General features: G+C 35.5%; 2 protein-coding genes across 2 annotated transcripts; one reads left to right on the top strand and one right to left on the bottom strand.

The window, feature by feature from the left end:
• Window positions 1-352: 352 nt before the first annotated feature.
• On the top strand, window positions 353-6698 carry LOC7465565 (nodulation receptor kinase). The gene is made up of 15 exons (XM_006380768.3): window positions 353-821; window positions 1227-1743; window positions 2333-2796; window positions 2892-3042; window positions 3138-3209; window positions 3304-3372; window positions 3652-3723; window positions 3842-3907; window positions 3993-4171; window positions 4695-4912; window positions 5040-5166; window positions 5246-5314; window positions 5464-5653; window positions 5788-5920; window positions 6051-6698. The coding sequence occupies exons 1-15, from the start codon at window positions 725-727 to the stop codon at window positions 6426-6428; spliced, it is 2802 nt and encodes a 933-aa protein (XP_006380830.3). The 5' UTR covers window positions 353-724; the 3' UTR covers window positions 6429-6698.
• Window positions 6699-7212: 514 nt separating this feature from the next.
• Window positions 7213-21721, bottom strand: LOC7465566 (probable cytosolic oligopeptidase A; the record flags this gene model as incomplete). Its single annotated transcript, XM_002310859.4, has 17 exons — window positions 7213-7545; window positions 8730-8801; window positions 9647-9712; window positions 10064-10095; window positions 10190-10349; window positions 11430-11547; window positions 11999-12144; window positions 12512-12757; window positions 12855-12962; window positions 13765-13886; window positions 17414-17504; window positions 17578-17808; window positions 17891-18034; window positions 19938-20014; window positions 20747-20870; window positions 21114-21281; window positions 21434-21721. Coding segments are annotated over 17 exons (2283 nt in total), but the record flags the coding sequence as incomplete, so codon positions are not given.
• Between the last annotated feature and the right edge of the window lie 1607 nt (window positions 21722-23328).

Genomic DNA, 23328 nt, shown 5'->3' with positions numbered 1-23328 from the left:
AGAAGGAAGAAGGAAGAAGGAAGAGGAAGGGAAGCATCAAGCTAGCAACCCAGTTGGAGGTGCAAGGGTTGACCACAGATGGACAGTACTCATTGGAGAGTGTCTAAAAGCTTCATCTAAAACGGCTGTCATTAGCCTTTCATTACACATCGTAATTTGTAACCAAACCAAACCCATTTCCATGATGTTGCATCCATCCATACGTAGTAACGTACAGACAAGAAGAGAGACGGAAAATGAAGGGTTGGTCCGCCCTCTTATTTTAATCTTCCTTAATTTAATATACACTCCCTCTACCAAAACAATGTTTGTTTTTGTTAATCAATTGCCAGATAATATTCTAACATAAAAATATGGTAATCAAATTTGGTTTTATTCTAATATTTCTTAAGCTCCCACTAATTTTCCTCCCTTCCTCTAACTTGTACAAATATTGGAAGTCAAACCCTGTGTGATCAACCTCTTTTTCCTCAAAATCTTGTGTTTTTTAGATGCCCTCTTGTCTCTCAAGTTAAAGGATAATCATTCCAGGATGCCCTCCAAGGATTGTAGTTTCTTACACAACTGAACATCTGACATGTTAAAGAGTCAAGCCATTGGCTCTTGAGCCGAGGGCAGTCGAGTTTTGGAGAATACAAGGCATAAGTAGTTGAGAAAGGTTTCTGTGGTTTGATTATGAGTTTGATAAGTTCTCGATGGGGAGAGTTCAGTTTAAGATGAGAAGATGATGGGAAGAATGCATGTTTGGATGTTAACAGCAAGTGTTGGCTCTTTTATTGTATCCCTCATCCATGTTATCCATTTAACCTGTGCAGAAAAAGGTCAGTATATCATCATAGCCTGTTAATCAAGTTATCAATAGATATGAACAGCATAATTGAATTTATTGACAGCTACTTCGTTTCTAGATCTGATATTTGTAATGATGTTAAACCTAGTTGACAAGAATATTGTAATCATCGGATCATATATATAATACAATAGATAGAGGATTCTGATCTATCAAGCTAGGTTCCTGGAAGTAGATCTTCTATGGAAGATGTGAAGCAACAAACAATAACTGGAAGAAATTACAGGTTGTGTACTTTAAACCTGAGTGGCATGGCATGATCATTAACTGCTGACAAAAATTTGTAATATATATTATTTCTTGCAGCCATCTGAATATATAGTTTAATCCCAAGTTACAAATTCTTAAATTTCAGTCCCTTTTTTTGCATGTGCAGGTTTTGTCAGCATAGCATGCTGTGCTGAATCATCAACTTTTACAGATAATACCACTATTAGCTGGATATCAGATGAGGGATGGTTCCCTATTGAGAATACAGGTTGCGAAAACATAACCAGACAAGCAGAAAATGATGCAAACTATGATAGAGTTCGAATTTTCTACATTGAACCAGGGAGGAGAATATGTTACAATTTTTCAACTACTAAGAATCAAAACTATCTGATAAGGGCTACATTTCTCTTTGATGATTCTTTGGGTGCTTCTTTCGATGTTTCGATTGGTTTCACACCAACAAGTAATGTGAAATTGTCCAAGGATTTGGAGGTTGAGAGAGTTTTTACAGCTACTCATCACGATGTAGACTTTTGCTTAATGAATCATTATGGATATCCATACATTTCAAAGCTTGAACTGAGGCCCTTGGGGGATTTGAAGTATTTACAGGGAAAAGCTTCTGGTGTTTTGAAATTGGTTAGCAGAGTTGACGCAGGAAACACCGGAAATAGCATCAGGTATGCTTTTTACTCCATGTTTATGCTTGTGTATGCACGGAATAAAGAAAGAAAGATTGATTTTTCTCAAATTAAGGGATACGCAGCTCATAGTTCCGAGAGATGAATAATTACTCAGAGGCCTTGTCCTTGAAAGCAAGCAAGATATGTCATATGCCCACTAAATTGAGTACCAATTGTTAATGAGGATGTTGAAAGAGAGAACAATTAAAAACAGTTCTTCTATTTGGAATAGTTGGTAAAAGTACAGACAAGAAAAGCAAAAGAAAGAATTTAGAGAAGAACTACAGGTGCTAAAGCCAGAGATAGAGCCAAAAGACATGGCCAAAACATTAGGCAAAAACTTTAAGTGGTGTAAAAATGGTTGTTGCCTGGCTAGTCTGTTAAACTTTGTCCTCGAAAGGACGGTAAATATAGAGAACCATTTCTGTTGGAAAGCCAAAATTTTGTTTTCTTAATTGTAAACATTATAGGAAACCTTTTCTGATACCTTATTATGCACAAGGAATTTCTGGTGTAACATGTACTTGTAATATATTGAATATTTGTCCGTTGTTGACCAAAGCACATACTGACCTACCAATTTCAGGTACCCAGATGACTCATTTGACAGAATCTGGAGAAGACCTGACCCCAAAACGGTTTCCTTATCGGAACCGACTAATTCCACCACTTACATCCATGATGTTAAGAAAACAGTGCCAGCCAAAGTTCTCCAAACAGCACTAACCCACACAGACAGACTGGAGTTCCTGCACAATGAACTTGACACACAGGATTCCAATTACACTGTGTTCCTCTACTTTTTTGAGCTCAATCAATCTATAAAAACTGGCCAAAGGGTATTTGACATTTACATTAATAATGAAATAAAGCTGGGGAAATTTGACATTTGGGCTTATGGGTCAGCCTATAGGGAAGCTGCTCTAAGTGTCACAGCAAGCAGGTCTCTAAACTTGACCTTAGTCAAGGTTGAAAATGCATCTGACCTCGGACCTATTTTAAATGCCTACGAGATCTTGCAATGGATTCAAGGAACTAACCAGCAAGATGGTAAGTTCAATGGTTACATGTCATGTCAAATACCATACATCACTTACTTCGCCAGCTTGCTTATTGACAACTAAATCACCAACCTCTGTCTTCAGTGGAAGTGATCATGAAGGTGAGAAATGAACTGATGCTGAATAACAAGGAGAATGAACTGCTGCAGAGTTGGTCAGGAGATCCATGCTTTCCTCCATGGAAAGGTCTGAAATGCCAGAACATCAGTGGGTCCTTACCTGTAATCACAGGACTGTAAGTCTCTCACCCCTCTTTTATGAAACAATCCTGTTCATGTGAGATCAAATGATTCTGCACAATCAACACCTTACATCATTTTCTTTCTTCAGGAATATTTCTTCAAGTCAATTTCAAGGACCAATTCCAGCCAGTATTACTGAGCTGAGCTACCTAAAGGAATTGTATGATTGATTGTGCTGCTATCTATTATTTTGCTAGTGCTATTGTCTTCTAGGCAATGATAGCAACTTATTTCTGTCACTTTTGGTAATGCAGGAACCTTAGCTACAATGGCTTCACTGGCAAGATCCCAGAGTTCCCGAAATCCTCAGTGTTGACATCAGTGTAATTTTCTTGTTCTTATGATTTTGGCCATTGTGTTCCATCAAGTTATACATATATATTTAATGATGGAATCAATAAAGCTGTAAAGCTCCATCTGGCGTTTGATTATATTCGACACAAATTTGTTTTCTTTTGCATATTTGGATGACCTTATCCTTCATACAAAGCAATTTTTTCAGTTTTATTGTAGCAAGTTTACTGGAGTTGCACAAATGGTTTGCTTTTGTTACCATATTGTGTTTGTACATAAAGGCTATTTGATTTACATTTACTTACCAGGGATCTGAGCTTCAATGATCTTTCTGGATCTGTTCCAGATTCTCTTGCCTCCCTTACAAATTTGAAAACATTGTAAGTCAAGAGATGCTGCATGTCTTTTACTTAAATAAAAAGAGATGTACATCTTACGTTAACATATTTTAAAAATGTGCCATTGTAAATTCACTACTTTTATGTTCTTCATCACTAGATATTTCGGATGCAATCCTCTCTCCAGCACAGAACTTCCTTCCAACAGTTCAAGACTCATTACAGAGTATGAAATCTACTATATTAGCCCTAATGTAAATGCCAATCTAGCATTAAGAATGAAAGACTAACGGTATTAGTTTCGATTTCAGCTCTGGGAAATGTAGTAGACAGCGATCTACTAAAAAAACACTAGGAATTGTCATTGGAGCCATTACAGGTGGATCATTTCTGTTCACCTTAGCAGTCGGAATGTTTTGCAGTTGCTTCTGCAGAAACAAGTCAAGGACACGACGAAATTTCGATAGGAAATCAAACCCAATGACAAAGAGTGAGTAAACTCATCCTTTCACACTCCTATCTCCAAAAGATAAATTGTGAAGCAGACTGATTTTTTTCTTCTTGTTGACTAACTTTACAGTAAAAAATTTCAGTTTCTTACTTTAAGAAAGCTGTACTTCAATTTTGTTGCCAAAATTCCTTGCATTTATCCGGAACTGAGGCCTGAAAATATACAGAATACAAAGGAAAATACGGATGTATGGAAACAAATATCTTAATGATCTTTATCTACTGTGCAATACAAATCCTGAAAATAATAAATTCCAGCCTGAAATTAGTAGAAATGATTTCGAAGCATGTACACACACATACCAATACAGACATGCATACATTCATCAATTTGTTTGCTTATACTAAAGCATAATATGCATTTATCATCATTCATTCGAATCTACGACAAAACAATGCAGCTGTCGAGTAAATTCAACTGAATATTTATTCTCTCTGTACATTTTTTGATTGAGAAATCTCTATGAACATCTCAACAAATATCTCTCTCATACAAAATGCAGATGCTGTTTTCTCCGTAGCTAGCACTGTGTCAAAGTCGATAAACATTCAATCCTTTCCACTAGATTACTTAGAGAATGTGACCCACAAGTACAAAACCTTAATAGGTGAAGGTGGGTTTGGATCCGTATACCGTGGCACTCTACCAGATGGTCAGGAAGTGGCAGTTAAGGTCCGGTCATCTACTTCAACTCAGGGGACTCGGGAATTCGATAATGAGGTAGACATGGATCGTACTCATGTTTTTCGATTTATTTATAGATCAACGAATTATCTTCTTTTTGGCTATTGTTGGGATAATTCAGTGAAGTATATTTGACAAGTGACATTCATTGTCCATGTTACAGCTAACCCTTCTATCAGCTCTTCGGCATGAGAACCTGGTGCCTCTTCTTGGTTATTGTTGTGAAAATGATCAACAAATTCTCGTTTATCCATTTATGTCCAATGGCTCTCTACAAGATCGCCTCTATGGTACTTTCTAGTTAAAAAAACACTACTAAGTAAATCTGTTATGACATTGATATCTTCTCAACAACTGGTTCCTTGACAGGAGAAGCAGCAAAGAGAAAAACTCTTGACTGGCCAACCAGACTTTCTATTGCTCTTGGTGCTGCTCGAGGCAAGTGATGTTGGGGTATTCAGCATTTTTTACTTCGTTACCTCTTAAGTTATCATACGGAAAGCAGAAGATGGATAGAAAAACACGATATTGCTTTACATATTGGGGAAAGGTTGCCAAAATGTCTGAAGGATTTTATTGTTGTTCAGGTTTGACATATCTTCACACATTTTCTGGCCGTTGCATTATACATAGAGATGTCAAGTCAAGCAACATCCTTCTGGATCATAGCATGAATGCTAAGGTGACAGACTTCGGCTTCTCAAAGTATGCTCCTCAAGAAGGAGACAGTGGTGCTTCACTGGAAGTAAGAGGCACAGCTGGGTACTTGGATCCAGAGTGAGTACACATCTTTCATAGCTATATATCTTGATTTGGAATTCAGTTCCTCAAAGTTCCTTCAATAAATATAAATTTAATCAAATCAAAACTTCTTTGTTCCATTTCACACCTCTGAATCCGAGTTTATTCAGGTACTACTCGACACAACATCTTTCTGCAAAAAGTGATGTCTTTAGCTTTGGGGTGGTTCTACTTGAAATCGTAAGTGGTCGGGAGCCTCTCAACATACACAGGCCACGAAATGAGTGGAGCTTAGTTGAATGGGTACGTATTCTTGGTCAAGCTTTCTTATGTTTAAAACGCCGATGGCCACGATGCCTGTCTTGTCGATGTCATGTATTACTAGCATCTGCTTGAATTTCCTTGTAAACCAAAGAAAATGACTTTCCCGCAGGCAAAGCCATATATAAGGGAGTCAAGGATTGATGAAATTGTGGATCCTGGCATAAAGGGTGGGTACCATGCAGAGGCAATGTGGAGAGTGGTAGAGGTAGCACTAGTATGCATTGAGCCCTTCTCTGCTTATCGACCATGCATGACTGACATTGTTCGGGAGCTAGAGGATGCTTTGATCATAGAAAACAACGCATCTGAATATATGAAGTCCATAGACAGTTTGGGAGGATACAGCTTGGGAGGGTCCAATCGCTTTGGTTCCAATCGCTTCTCAATTTCCACAGACAAGAAGATCGCTTTATCACCACCGGTTCCAACGCCACCAGACCCATCACCAATCAACACACAAGCCTTGGCTCCTCTAGAGCCGAGATAGTAGATGGCCCGATGAGATGTGAATCTTTGAATGAAGATCCATTGAGTCGCATTATATGGCAGAAGATTATACAAGAGAGACTGTAAATTTCCATTGCTCTTTTACAAGAGATTATGCAACTGGCTGCAGATTTTATTTGCTAGGAAATTTTAATTAATTTTTTCTCTACTATTCAAGTCAAAAACCTGTTTTTCAGCATAACTTTTAGCGGATGCGATACGGATTTAGCATTCTGATCAGAACTATGCATATTCGAATGAATTGCTAAAAGCAGTGCTGAAGTGGATCCTTGTCAACCTAGATAGCCCAAGCAGTAGGCTAACATATAATCAACCCAGTTGATTTTGATTTTATTTTTTAATCAGGAAGAGCTGATGAAGAGCTCCTTTTTTTATATACACACACGCACACATGGCAAGAGAAATTGATTAAACGCCTTGGGAGCAGAAGGCAAGCAACCAAGGATAGAGAAAAATACAGCAGACAGGAAAACAAGAACCCATGGAGGATTCCAAGAGCAGAGACGAAACCCAAGATCAAAAGAACTGAGACCAACAACAGGAGACAAAAACAGATCACAGAGACCGATCACAGATTACTTCGAGACAATTTATTTATTATGATGGTTTGAATGGCTTAAATTTAGTTATTTCAAGGCCAGATTGCTATCTATCCTAGTTATATAGAAGCTGCTAGGCTCTGTTCCATAAGCAAATGCCATTGCATGAAAAGAAAATGGCATAGGAAAGCAGCCAAAAATAAACGCTACAAGAACCACCTAAGAGGAGTTCGGATGGAGAATTATTATTATTGCTTGAATCAAATCATTTTCCAAGTTTAATGGGCGATAATAGTTTATTAGACGAAATAAACGGGGCTTGGACACTGATTATAGAAATATTCCTCAGTCCTCGGGAACTAGAAATAGTTTTATCATTCGATTAAAAGAAAGAAAAGCAATGAATCTGTGATAATTCAAAGGTGGCCTACTAAACGAGCATCATGGCTACCAACTAATATGAAAATGCTACAATGCTGAAGCTGTCGCTGATAACAAGCCATTGTGCCTGAGCAGTGCCTCTGGAGAAGGTTCACGCCCTCGGAACTCGACAAAAACCTGGACACAAATCAAAACAAGGAATGTCAGATTCAAAAAGCTAGGAAAACTACGTTTCTGAAGCCAATAATGATGCATAATAAATGTAAGGAAAAATAATAATCTATTTATACACCAAGAAAAATGGAGATCTCAGAGCAAACCACCACATAGGATTCAACTATGATCTCTTCAGCTTGACGCATGGCTTTACAATTCAATGATGCCAAACTAAAAAAAGTCCAAAGTTGTTCCTCTATCAAATTTAGGTTATTATTATTATCAAGGGTTTTAACAGCTCTCTTGAAGTTTGATTCTAGATTTTTAAGAAAAACAATTGCAGGTGATTTAAAGCAACATAAATGGTTTCATCTAAATATTTTTCTATGATTTACAAGGAAACCAGGTGAAATTGACAATTTAGATAGTAAAAAGTTTCTGAATAAAAAAAAAAAACAGCAGAACTATGGCTACCTGAAGCAACTTGAAAATTCTTTTAGTGGTTATAGAATTATTTTTTTCCAGTTGTTATTTTGGACTCTAGATTCCTGTTGTACATGAGAAATTGGCTAGCACACCGACATGAATCCATATACAAGCTAGAGTACATCACAAAGAGCAGAGGCTTCACCCAAATACATTTAATCGTGATGCAATTTATTCTAGGCATCTTCATAGTTTTTGGTCTCCTTTTGTTCCTATGCCAATCCTGTCTTTATACAAGTATTCTCATTGTTATTTATTTCCTTTTCTATTGAAGCATATTGTTAGCATTAGTTTCCTAAGTCACTATCTTGGCTATATGTTCTCTTTATTTTAAGCTTTCCAAGGGAACTTTGCATTAAAAAAGAAAACTTACCATTGAAACTCTTTTATGTTGAATTTGGTGTCAGGGGCAAGAATCATACATTTAATCACTTGCTGGAATTATTAGCTTTTAAAAGTTTTGGGTACTGATTGGAGTTATAATAATATGCTTTTTTTATGCACAAATCAGGCCAAAAAACTGGATTTTTATTTAAACAAAGATATATAGTTAAACTGGATAAACTAGCACAGTTATAGGCCAAAAATTGAAGTTGTATCAAAGGGAAAGGAAATAAGAAGAGAGCAAAACCATAAAAAGTGCTCTAATTGACATCTTGTGAAGAGAGGGGGCGGGCACAAGTAAATGAAATGTAGCAATAAATATAGTTTTTACTGACCGCTAGTGGTGCTTTTCCACCTCCAAGAGCAAGAATGGTTTCCCGGAACTTGTGCCCTGTTTCTTTAACAGCCTGTAGCATCAAAGAGTTCCATTATTCCAGGCTATACTTGCATTGTATGCAAATGAAAGAAAAAAAAAAGACTCAAGGAGATACAATTTTTCATGACAGTCAGTTTTGTAAATAAATTGTTCATGTCAGCATTAGGTTCCTGCTGAATTCTAGATATCAAGTGGAACAAGATAAACAATTTCAAACTTAAAGAGGTCAGGGATCCTATTAAATTAGATAGTTGAGTCTAGGTTTCATTCAAAAGACTTAAGCTTTGTGGTGGGCGGCCCATTCTCAATCTTTTATATAGTTTTATATTCTTGTGATTATTTGATGTGGGATAGGCTTGTAACAGATACCATCTCAAATTCTACACCGAATTTGAGATAGTGGGCGGCCCATTCTCAATCTTTTATATAGTTTTATATTCTTGTGATTATTTGATGTGGGATAGGCTTGTAACAGATACCATCTCAAATTCTACACCGAATTCCAGTGTCAAACCCATTTTATCAAGATCTCCAAGACAAAACTCATAGATATTTATCACAAGGATCAATTATGATTTTGAGGTACGATTCATAATTAACCCCTAAATCAACGAGATTAAATAGAGATATTTAGCTTGTTAGCTTGGTGAGCTCCAGGCAGGACTCGTCACGGAAGGTTCAAACACTCCAATTAATCTCTTGATAAAGATTACACCACACCATGAGAAAGCACAAATAAATAATCAACAAGGTGAAACATGAAAAGACTGTAAGAATTCTATTCTAATCAATGCACATAAATCAAAGACAAGAAATTGAAAGTAAATGATCAGTGGCAAGACTGCAAAGGTCGGTTGGACAGCCATTTATGCATACCTTGTCGTTATCCAATCCAGCATCCTCAAAGGCTGAAAAAGCATCTGCAGATAATACCTCAGCCCACTGCAAAAAAGACTTGCCTTTAAATATCATGCCAAAGGGTGACAAAATGAGATAAAAAACAAAATACACATTGCAGTCCAACTTCCTCATCCTTTTAATGTCAGAAACATGAAAAAAAACACAGAGAATTGTGCAAGCTCAAGCCAGAACGTGTTTGAACCTTTAGAAGGTTAACATTCAAGTCACATATGAAAAGCCTACAAAAGGACCATATAAAAGCTGGGGAAGAAAGCTTTTAAGATATTCAATTTTTTCAACCAACAATGACTTGGACAAGTATTAGCATAGCTAACATTGCAACATCCTTTTCAATGTTAACTGTAGTTACTGTGTGTGTTTTTCAACACGTACCTTGTAGCTGTAGTATCCAGCTGCATAACCACCTAGTATTCACAAAAAGTAAAAATCAATGCACTATAAAAAGGTATGAAGCGAAGTTAAAACTGAGATTCATATAAACATTATAGTCAAGCAAACCTGCAAAAATATGACTGAAACTGCAGAGGAATCTATCTTCTGGCAAAGGAGGGATCACTTGTGTCCTTTTAGAAACCCTCCGGTCAACTTCATAGATAGACTCCGACGCACCTGGTATATACTTCGTGTGTAACTCCAAATCTAAACTTGCAAATCTTAGCTGAAATATAAATGGAGTGAGTGAATATGCATTCACAAAAATTAAACTATTTCAAATACAGCATGTGTTTAAACATAATATCTTCACTCATGAAAAAGTGGGAAATTAGCAACCACATATAATGTGATGGGAGCTATTTCCATGATCCTATCTTCTAAACCTACCAAAAAAAAAATGTTAAATGGTTCCACATGACATTTTTTAATTGTAATGGACACCCTCTCCCTCTTGAAGTCCTGATATCAAGCTCTTTCCTCTGCCCAAAAAAAAAAAAGAAAAAAGAAAAGTCCATGGTGTTTCTCCCTTACTGTGTCCGGCAGTAAATCCTAAAGTCAAGTTTTATGGTAGATACAATGGCACCAAGGAGAGAAACATAAAGAAAGCCAGTTGAAATATCTCAATCTTTTCTTTTCTTTTTTCAAATTTTAAAAAGAAACTCAATAATGGCATGCTCAAGATTTGAAGACCAAATGACTAACTTCTATAGTGTTTTTCTCAAGCTTCTCTTAGTTTTTGTAGAAAGAAGATACAGCTGAGGTGATTTTGTGCTCAGGAAAAGTTTGAACCTGCAAGTTCTCAATTTGCAGTTTCAAAGCCATAAGAATCTCTGGAACTGAGAATTGTGATAATTATGAGAGGAAAGAGAATGTGATTTGCCCTTATGCCTTGATGAAACCGATGAACATTAAGTAGATCACCACAGTGGAGGTGAGGAATTTGGCTTTTTGTAGAATTTGAAAGGTGCCGGGAGAGGAAAAGAAGTTGCTTAAAATATATATAAAAAAGGCATGTGGATCCCACTTGTTGTTTTGCCATGGATTTAGAATACAAGGTGTAAAAATAAATCCTCCTTAATGTGGTAAACATGATAATGGTATAATGGTAAAAGAAATGAGTATCGCTACTATCCTTACACTGGGAAAAGAAAATGAAACCTAATATAGAAAGAAGGTTCTAGTAAGAAATACACTATCCACAGAATGCTAATGAGAAAACAAAATAAAATAGCACATACAATAACATAAAGCCAAAAAAGTACAAAAGGAAAACAATGGGAAAGCACTGTTATGAACTAATTACCTGACGAAGACTAAGGGAGCCTGCTCGGAAAGTCCTTGCAGCAAGAAGCTTCAAATACACTTCTTCTGGAAGACTTTCCCCAGTTTCATAGTGCTTTGCAATGCCCATCAAAGTTTCCCTGAAACAACACATGTAAAAACATTCACGTTGCATAAATTTGTAATTGATACTATCTAAATACATGATGTCCTTCAAGAATATTCATATACATCCAAATTTCCATGGTAGAACAATGATGAATTTATAGATGAAAGTTACATCATAAAAGTTGTCATTGGAAACCACAATTCCAATATCTTGCTATGTAAGTGAGGAGAAAGAAGCTATAAGAAACAAACCAGTTTACTGTAGCCAAGGAGCATTTATCCATAAGAAAGAATGCAATAAAACAGGAAGCTTAAGCGTTTGTGGTACTGAGCCATGCCCAAAATTATTAAAAGTCGTATTCATAATCAAGAACCTTATACTCACAGAAATTAATCCTTTTTCTTTCCTCAGAGCTGTTTGAAAGAATTTTACAGCTGAATGTTATGGAAGATCGATCTCCACTGAGGTTCACATTACATTACCTGTGATAACACCAATTTTCCATGAACTGGGAGGGTAATTCAACAGCATCCCACTCTATACCCCGGATGCCAGCGACAAGACCCTCATCCTGCTTGGTTAGCATATGCTGGAGGGCATGACCAAATTCATGGAATACAGTCTCAACCTGCAAGAAGTGTCATTGATCATTATAACTAGGTTACAATACATAAAACCACACCACTCACTGATCGATTCCCATTAGTAATTGCCCGGTATGACTTTCTTTCTAAAACAATACCTAACCTTCCTTTTCAAAGACACATAACTTCATAACAATCAAGCAAATCAATGCCAAGGATATATCATTCTTCATTCCATGAAAGGCAGGTATGTAATGGCTACACATGTTTGGTTCTTCATTTATGTGTAAAAAAATTTACATGTTTTGTTGCATCCTTGTACCAATATTTTGAGTTATTGTGTCGGAAACTTATGTATGTTTCTGGAGAGAACATTTGAGTCCCTGATCTAAAAGTCAAAAGTTAACTTACCTCCCGAAATGTCATCAGGCTTGGTTTGGTCCCAACAGGCGGTGTTTGATTGCACACCATGTGGGCAATAGGCAACCTTGGAGCCGTACCATTGCGTGACAAAACACGACTTCGAGAAACTACCTCATCCATCCATGCACCACCCTGTTTCTCAGATGGACGTGAATATGGATCAAAGTAGAAGTATGCAATTGGATTGCCCAAGGAATCTTTGACACAGTAGAATTTAACATCATTATTCCAAACCTATTAAACAACAAATAATTATTGACAGAGAATAAAATAAATAAGCTCCACCATAAACAGAAAAGCAGAGTAAAATTAAGTGAATGATTTATATTACTGGAGCAAGACCATCAGCTGGTTCAATATCAATTCCAAAAAGTGTCTTCGCAAGATTGAAAAGGCCATCCATAACCTTTGGCAATGAGAAAAATGGACGTAGTTCTTCCTGCAGAATATAAACCAAGTGACACGAGCATCTCCAGACAAAGAAATAAATCTTACAGAAAGTAGGCAAGTAGATGAAGCAAACAATAGAAGGTGAGAAATTAGAACATTGAAAATAATAATCTGGAACACTAATCACATACATGCTGTTGCACTTGCCATCATAGAGTAAAGGGCTGTTGTAGGCACTACATCATGGTAGAGCCCATACTGTCCATAATGCAACAGGTTATAAGTAATGTAGCTGTGGTCTAAAAGTCTGTTGAATGGCATTGTGCAACAGCAATGGATGAAATTTAAAACTAGGTGCACAATATTAACACTCGCACATCCATTCTTCAGTACCCAAACATTCAATGAAGTGAAAGGAAAAAATTAGTTTAAAGACAGAAGGAATGTATTTCACAGTAAAAAAAAAAAAGGAAAGAATTATCTCTACATAGGGTTTCTTATCTATTATAGCAGTCTCTTCTTTCTTGGACAATAAGAATTAAATCAGTTCCTTACGCACCTTTAACCATTGATTAATAGCATAAAAATCAGCATATATATAAAAACTAATTAACCTTTTAAATAACAATAATGTACTAAACTCACCCAGCCTTTGATATGTACCTTTAATAAAATGTTATTGGAGGAACATATAAATTTTTCAGAGCCAGGTGAACTTGAGAGAAAATGCTTACAGAAAGAACATAAATCAAAGTTTGACATACCAAGCCTGTGACATGCTCAAATCAAAACCACACTAAATTATAATCAGACTGAGAGTGCAGATGCCGAGAGAGAAAGGGCTAACTGACCTCATTGATATCATATTTTGACTCACGAAGCCTCTCAGCCCAGAAGCTGGTATCCCAGTGAGTCAAATCATTTGCTTCCATTGCACCTTGATTTTTGGAGAAAATTTTAAGATCTTCCATATCTACAAAGATAACAGAAATGATCTAGTTGTGAGAGTTTGAAGCAGACAAAGAAACAATCAGAACGATTTTAAGTCTTACATGTCTACAAAGATCAAGGAAATAATCTAGTTGTGAGAGTCTGAAGAAGACAGCTACACAATCAGAACTGATTTATTGTGAGGTGATGTTTGAAGATAGAGGTATTTCTGTAATATCAAGTAAACTGAGGTCTTGATGCAGTGCAGGCATTGAGTGGCTGTCAAAAATTGTCCTAGGGAAGCACCCATTGAAATAACCACTAATACAACTCTCCCACAAAATCAAGAACCTAGTGCACCTGAAAATCTTCAATTAGCCCAATTACCAATGCAAAGAAGAGGGCAAGATTGAACCACAACAAATAGCAAGTGATATTACTAAAAGAGTTAAGGTTCAAGTTCCAGATTTTGAACGAGATGTAGATCCTACACTTGATGGAAGCCTTACCTAAATCAAGATGCTTGTACAACTGAAAATCTTCAAGCAGCCCAATTACCCATGCAAACAGAGGGTAAGTTTGCAGTGCCAAATATAGCAAGGGATAATACTAAAAGAGTTGAGGTTGAAGTTCCAGATATTCATTAATTCAATTCACTCCATTGAAAAATTCTCTCACTGAACCAATATGGAAGATGACCATAGAGTGAGTTTGGGAAGATGAAACTTGATGGATTAGCTAAGATGTGGTGGTATGGTCTCAAGCATAACTTATTTAGATTGGAACAAGCAATGTTGAGTATTTGACATGAGATGAAACCCATACTTAAATAAAAGTTCCTACCATCCAATTATCTTCAGAGTTGTATGAGAAAGCCTACACTATATAGTAGGGTAGTATGTTAAAAGTTAGATATGTTTCAGATTTTGATGAATTGAAGATTGGAAGCCATGTTGAGGAAATTTCAAATAAAACAGCAACAAGAAGCAAGAGTTTGAGAGGCAGGAGAGTTAGCACAACTCATAGAGATGCCTATGCAGATAAGGCATCAGCTTGTGTGACAATGTGAAGAACAAGACCAGCAACCAGAAGGTCCTAAAAAGCAAGTACAAAGAATTGAAAGGGAAGCTGAGAGTTCAAAAGAGCAAAGTTAGCAACTAGAATCTTCAAATTGGCATAAATAGCAGACAAAACGGTAAACTTTTGATGACAAGAACATTCACAGTTTCTTCCCAAAGAAAAGGTTAAACAAGAAAACAAGGGATGCCAGGTTGAGAATGTCAATGAAAGAAAAAGATAACAGAAACTGGCCTCTAATCAAGTTAATAAAGAGCATAAAGAGCTAAGTTCTACACTTGGTGAAGCTGAACTAAAAAAGGAACAAGATGAGCCCAAGTTTGAGGATGGTGAGGTAAAAGTTTTACTAGCAGAGCAATGGAGTTCATTAATGCTTATTTTGATGATGCAATTGAGAGCAACCATGCCACCTACAAAGGAGATCTTGGTGTCTATTTCAAGGATGTTGTGTTGAGGCAAAGATGCCACCAGAAAATCAAAAGTTCCAGTTTTCTGCTTTGGCAATTCAAAACTCGAGGTCAAGGTTTCCTTGCAAAAAAACAACCAAAACTCATGTATTTTAATGTGATTTTGAATATTTGTTACTAGTTTTGAAAATATTTTAGTTTCTTGTTTAGGTAATTATTATTCTGAATAGTAATGGTATTTTCTCCCATCCTTTGGCTAATTTAAAGGTCGATCCTCGATCCCCTCAAAGTGATCAAACCCATTTCCTTGTTCTCCCTTTTTTTTTTTCAAGTTTCCCAGACTTCCCTAAGCTAAGACCATAGGGTTTTATAGTTGCTATCAAAGCAAATTTCCTGTGGATGCCATTAACCCATAAACAAAAACAAAATCTAGGAATTGCAATCCTAGGTGATGTCATTAGAAAGCTCAAAAGAGTCTCAAATCAAATCTGAAGTGCAAGCTGAACTTGGAAAAAGGTAAAAGAATTGAACACATTAGGAAGGCCCACTCTGCTTCTGTTACTAATCACCGAGCAGATCTGGATGCATGCAAGAGGTTACCAGGAAGAGCATGAATCTGGTCCACAGCGGATGAAAGTAGAGTTCCCTTGATGGAAGGAGGTGATCCCACATGCTGGATTTCTAGAGCTGAAAAGTATTTTCATTATCACCATACACACTGGTTTCCAAAGTAGAGGTAGCTGCTATAAATTAGCAGCTAGGACATTGATGGTATTCAGTGGTATGATTGGTTCCATGGAATGCCTAAATGGAATGAGATTGTTGCAGGTCTTCTTGTTTAAGCCATCAGAGTATGAGAACGTTGATGGAGAGCTCGCTAAGATCCACCAGACTACTACTGTCATGGACTATTAAAGTCAATTTGAGATGTCAGAATCGAGCTTAGGGTTGGATTGAAAGACGGTTGGCACATTTATATCAGGCCTCCTCCCTGACATCTATTGTGATGTCAAGGCTCGTTGTCCGAGAATGACTACCACAATTTCTTTTGCTAGATCAAAGAAAAAAAAGGCTTGGTGAAGAACATTGGTGCACAAACAAAGTTGTTGGTAAGCAAGCTGTCAGCAACACTAGCTTGCCACATGCACCTATCAGCTGTCCTTCTACCAAACATCTTACACATTAGGAACTTAAAGAGTGGAAAGTAAAAGGTTTGTGTTGGAATTGTGATGAAAGTGGTATAAAGGACATTGTTGTAAGCAGGGCAGCTGGGCAGGCTCTTGATGATTTCCCCAATGGAAGAAGCAGAAGACATTGAGGGTGAATGTGCAATCACTGATCGAATATTGTGATTCCATATCAAATTAGATTTTTATTTTAATTAATTATTGGCTTTTCACTTAAAATTTAGGAGTTAATTTTGGTAGTCCATTAAGCACAAGGATTTGCCTATTTAATGTTTAATTTTCCTTTTAAGACCTGGAATTTGGTATGGTGACAGATTAAGACTACTATGGATATGTAACCCATATAGGGCTTTTCCAGGCAAACAATGAAAAAAACCGAAGCCTTTGACTAATTTGGAGATTGATCCCCTAGAAGTGATCAAACCCTTTTTCATGTTCTCCCATCGTTTTTTCAATTTTCCCTAACTTTCCTAAGATAAAAAGGTTTTATCAAGATACAGTTCACAGCCCCAAACAAAACCCTGTAAGCTATCTGCATCATATTTTCTTTCCAACTTAGTGAAAATTTGCTGAAAGGCAGCATTATGAAAGGAAAATTTTGAGATGTTTAAGAAGGCAGGGTGTGCTAGAATATGCACTTTTTTAAGAATATAATAACCTTGTAGTTTAACCAACCACAGATATCACAAACAGACAACAGCATACCAAACCAATGTGCTGACATTTTAGTTAATGCAGATTTTTCATATAAAAAAGCTGGCTAAGAAAATATAAACATAAGTTTTCAAGAGAAACAGTCGTAAATAACCAAAACTCTTGACAAGCAAAGTTTCACTTAAACTTCAAAAGTATTGCAAAACGGTTATGCCACTATATTTCTAAGAAATATACTATGTTACCTTGAGCAGCAGCATCCCAGGAAGCTATGCGCAGCTCTTCTAATAGCTCTTCTGCTTTCTCAACAGTAGCCATTTTGGTTGCCATGCTTACCTGTAATGAATAACTGAATAAGCATATAAAAGGTAGCTTTTCCTTCGAGCTTTAGCACAATAATGAATCATACCTCAGCAAAGTTGTTGTAATTAAGAAGTTTTGCCTTTTCCAGCCTAAGCTTCAATATTTCATCAATAATTGCTGTATTATTCAGATCACCACTCGAAGCTCGAGTTACATGAGCACGGTATATTTCTTCACGTAAACCACGGTTTTTGGCATGTTGCATGACAGACATAAAACTTGGGGTATCCAATGTAATTATCCACGGCCCATTCTCAGCAGTTGCGTCTGCATGACCCTGATATGATAATATATAAAAGAAAACAGTTGATTAGACTTGATGAATTAAACCAACTTGCATAGATAATGACATGTTGTACCTTAGATACTGCAGTCTGCGCAGCCAAACCAAGTGATGTAGCTGGCAATCCTTCAATATGTTTCTTATCTGTTATGAGTTTTTCGAACTTCTTTGTGGCATCCAGTACATTTTCCCCAAATTTTTGTGATAATCTTGTCAGTTCCTGCAATGAGCAATGCAAAACTAAGACTTACACCTAATGATAATTATTTGATAAAAGACTAAAACGCGTGAGGTGTTTACTGTTGAGCCGGCACTGTTCACACACAAAACACCGTGGATGGCACTACGCATTTTTCAATAATTCATTTTGATCCTTGAATTTTTATTTTGTGTGACTTGATCCTAATTGAAGGCCAATTGCATATGAATTCTTAGTCAAGTGTGAAATTGAAAGAAGATGGACCAAAATGAAAAAGATGTCAAACATGGGTGGCGTGCTAGAGATTACATGAAAAATACATTGTTCATTTATGTTATTTTTCAGTCCTTGATTAGAGAGAGGAGAGAGATGGGTTTCTGATTTCTGACGATGTGAAAGAAAGTCTCTATTCACTCCATTTCCGACCACCAAAATAGGTTTTCTTGGTGTCCACAAGTTCCATGAGATAAGAGGGACTTCATGGTGATTGTTTAGAGCCTCGATGTTGCATGAAAAACCAGATATGAGTTGAGAAAGCCAAAACTAAACTGATTTGATTTCGGGTTTTTGGACCTTTTTTGGGTATTTAGAATTGAAGGAATGGTTTGTGAATGTTATAAGGGTGTTGGTGATGTGTTTTTGGGTTGAAATAGCTTGAAATTTGGGTTTTTTTAGCCAAAAGACTAGCTGCCCAATTTTCCAGCCAACACTGTAGAGGTCGGAATCTGGGCTTGCAGCTTGAAAATTGGGTTTTTTGGCCAAAAAACTAATTGCCTGATTTTTCAGCCACCACTGTGGTGGCTGGAGTCTAGGCTTGCAGATGATACATCGTCTGCCTTGGTGGGCAACATGTTACCTGTTTTTTTTTTCAAAAAAATAGGTTGTCCACCCCTTTAGAAAATTAAAAATATATATAAATAAGCCCAGGCCTGGGCTTGATGGCCTACCAGCACTCCTGGGCTCTTCATTTCATTGGCCTAGGCATGTTGGGCCAAAGGCCTGCAAGTCTGAGCTTTGTTTTTCCCTTTTCATATTTTTTATAGCTTGAATATAAATTTAAGTATATTGAACCCGATTAAGTTCATAGTGCAGATCACGGGTTTGACTAGTTAAACCACAACAACCGGGCTATATTTTTTATGATATTGCTTTTTCTTAATGATATATTTTTTAGATATATATTTTTAAATTTATGTTTCAATTAATATCCCTCATCTGTAAATTTGTTTTTGCTTATTTAACCTTTTTTGGATAGAGAATGTTTTTTGATGATGTTATGCATATTTAATTTTTTAAAAGATTATTCTAATTCATCTATAATATTTTTTTATGTTTTGTATATAAGAACTTTATTTTTGAAAATAAAAAATGTTTATTTTTAAATAATATTTCTAATATGTGCAACCTTGCATAATATTTTTTTATTTTTATTTTGTTTAATCAATTTTATATGTTTGTCTATTTTTAATATCATTTGATTGAATAAAAAATTAATTTTAATAAATTAATTCAGTAAGCACAACTGGGTAAATGTTCCGTCTTACAAGATTAAATATCTTTATCTATACCAGTCTTTCGATTTTTCTAGTTTTATTTTTAGTTATCATTAATACCTTTTTTTCCGTTTATTAAAACAAATAGTTCTCAATTTATTTGATTACATGTATGCATGAGCTTTTCAGTTTATGCTAAGAATTTTTTTATATACAAAAATGCATCAAAAAAGCCTGCATGTACAATTTTTTTGTAAGAGAAAAAAACATATGGCCCACCAGGGAATGCGAGTCGAATGGCTAGTCATTTAACTAAAGAATGTGTTATTGGCAGCACATACAAATAACCAAGCATCCTTCTCAGATAAATAACTAGAATGAGAAGGCAAAGAAGACTTTCTTTCAAATGAAAAATGGTAATATAAAAGCACCTGTTCAATTTTGTTAAACTGCTCTCTTTTATCATCATCAAGAGCAACACCATTAAGAACCGCTTCCTTTATTTGGGCTGTATTCACAAAAATACAGAAGCTGTCAGGCATGTAAGAAAGCTTAGGTGTAGTTTTAAATGATTATGTCAAACCAATTAAATAGGAAGCAAGGACACTGCAAATGATATAGCATTTATCTGGTAAGCAATACCCCAAGTGCAAGACAGAGTTAACTAGTTGATAAATAGTAATCTGAATTTTGTTGAAAAGTACATCTAGTAATTGATGGAGTTCAATGAAGCCAACATGTAAACACAAGTTCATGAAATAGGCAACCATTAAAAGCACTCTCCACGTCCATTCAAATCACAACTGAGCAATATCAGTGGAGATAAAAACAATTAACATGATGTATAATTTTATTTTCTTCCTCCTTCCATGTTTCAAATCCATGCAATCATTCTCAGAAATCTGCATAATCCTAGTACAGTTATTCAGTTTACAGGTACATGCTGCCACAAAATTGCATCTTGTGGCCTTAGAGGTATAGAACATCTCTATTTGTTGATATCAACAGCTAACGCATGCTCATTTCTTTCGTTCTCTGATTGTCATGCCCCCAAGGACCAAGTTAATCAAATAATTAAAGCTACATCATATAAATTCAGCAAACCAATGAAACTGCTAGACTAAAGTCTCAAACTGACAAAATCCAGACAGCTAGAAAAAAATACATAGAATTAGGTGGATGAAAAATGGAAGCGCAAATAATACTATTTCAGAAGATAAAAGAAGTTTAAGATACTTACATTCCACTATACGTTTCTGAGCATCACTTAGCGATGTCCATTGAGGAGATTCTTGGATGGCCTTAAATGCATCATATATCGGTTTACTTTGTCCCAACCTAAGCTCAAACTTAACTTTTTCGGGCTGTGGACAAAAGCTCAAAGCTGTGAGCACAAGAAGGGCAATACAGTGCACAAATTCATAAGACGGGCAATCAACAAATTAAAGCAGACAATGGTCTGATATCAAACTAACAAGAAAATTCATTTTTGTTTAGTTATTACACCCATTTTCCAAGTCAAGTCCCAACATAGATTAGCATTCATGGACATAAGCACACAAACATGTGCGTACAAGTGCATAGATTATGAGAAATAAACAATTTACCTGAACTTCTTCAATTGCAGCACGGAGTTCAGGTGAGTCTTTAACAGCCTTAAGATGATTGATCATACCCCAAACAATAGCCAACTGATCTGTTATCTTCTCCAATGGCTCCACCAATTTTGGCCATGATGGCTCCACTGTTCTCTCCAATTCCTCCAAATCACTCTCCTACAAAGACACGGTAAAAAAACAACCATCACAGATCAAAAAGGACCAAACTTTGATCAACCCATGAACTGAAACTAATAAAGATTTCTACATAATATATAACACAAAACAAAACCCAGAAATCAAAACGTGAAAAAAAAAAAACAACATACAAGGTTCTTTAGGAGAGCACGAATCCCAGGTCGAACATGTTTATGTTCAACAACATCAAAAGGAGGAAATTCAAAGTCTTGCAATAAAGGATTGGATTCATCAACGACAGTAGCCATTGAAATTGTAGGAGGAGTAGAGACCGAAGAAGAAGAGTAGCAAGTAGAGATAGAGAGAGGGGTTCGCGTTGATTTGTGAAGAGTTTGGAGACCCAAGGAGAAAGAAGAAAAACAAAGAGAGCAAGGACGAGATTTGAGAAAATGTTTGGGGGCAAAATGGGAAGAAGGGATTTTTTATGCGTTTAAGCCTTTAAGGATTAGGATTGGGTGGAATGAGCGGGTCCAGCGGGAGAGGGAGGCAGGGGAAGCCATGATGACTAGGAAAAGCTTGATGTTGATTTGCTTACAAAGAGAGCTCCAGTTCCATAATAGTATATGGGCTTTTCTATATGTTCTACTTCGTAGTTTTTTTTTTTTTAATTTTCCTTTGTATTTTCACAATTACTTTCATGTAGTAAATGTCAAATTGTAAAAAATCCTCCAAAAATCTACAAAAAAAAATTTCCTTGAATAATTTATTTTTTGGATTTCTACCCTTGATTAATATGATTTTTTCAATTACGTCTTCTATTAGATTCTTACTAGTGAGATTGTTTATACTACGTTGTAAGTATTCATAAAAAAATATCAATAAACAACAATAAAAAAACAACATTTTCTAAGAAAGATGGCTCATGCATTGTTGCGGCCGATTCAAAATAGTATAAATCATTATAATAGTAGCAATTAGAAGTTAGATTTGTGAACATCATGTTAGACCCAAACGACCTTAGGTATGATAATTATGTCAGACTCGCGGTATTTTTAATTTTACCCTTCAAATAAAAATTATGGTTTTTTTTCAATAGTAATAATATCTTTTTTCAGATTTATTAATAATTATAATATTAATAATAATGAATTTAATAATATTTATAATACTAATATTAAATATGCATGACTCAAGTTTATTTAGGTCTATCAACCATACAATACCTTATTACTATTTTTTTCAATAGTAATAATATTTTTTAAAAATTTATTAATAATTATATAAATAATAATAATAATAATAATAATAATAATAATAATAATAATTTTACCCTTCAAATCAAATCTATGGTTTTTCTTCAATAATAATAATATTTTTTTTTCAAATATATTAATAATTATATAAAAAATAACAATAATAATAATAATAACAATGATGATGATGATGATGATGATGATGAGAAGAAGAAGAAGAAGAAGAAGAAGAACAACAACAACAACAACAACAACCATACCAGACCCAAGGTGCTTGGATGTGTTAATATGTCTGACCCAAGTTTAGTTAGATTTGACAACATGTCTGATCTATGTTATTTAGGCCTAGAAAATATGTCTGACTCAAGTTTGCTTAGATTTGACAACATGTCTTATCTATGTTTTTTAGGCCTTTACTTAGGGTGTGGCAAACATATCTGACCCAAGTTTACTTATAATTGGCAACACATTAGTCTCACGTTACTTGAGTCTGGTAAACATATTTGATTTAAGTAATAATTATAATGAAAATAATAATAATCATACTAAAAATAATAATTAAAAAAATAACAATAACAATAATAATAATAATAATCATACTAACAATAATAATAACAAGAATAATAATTATAATAATAATAACAACAACAACAACAACCACCATGTCAGACCCAAGGTGATTGGGTTTGACAACCATGTTTGACCCAAGTTTAGTTGGGTCTAGCAACATGTCTGACCCACGATACTTGGGTCTGACAAACATGTCTGATTCAAGTAATAATAATAACAATAATAATAATAACAAAAACAACAATAAAAAATCACTCTAATAA

The sequence above is a fragment of the Populus trichocarpa genome, chromosome 7, assembly GCF_000002775.5.
Source record: "Populus trichocarpa isolate Nisqually-1 chromosome 7, P.trichocarpa_v4.1, whole genome shotgun sequence".
In the NCBI taxonomy this organism is placed as follows: Eukaryota; Viridiplantae; Streptophyta; class Magnoliopsida; order Malpighiales; family Salicaceae; genus Populus; species Populus trichocarpa.
The sequence above is the reverse complement of the archived record's forward strand: the minus strand, read 5'-3'. Positions and strand labels throughout refer to the sequence as shown.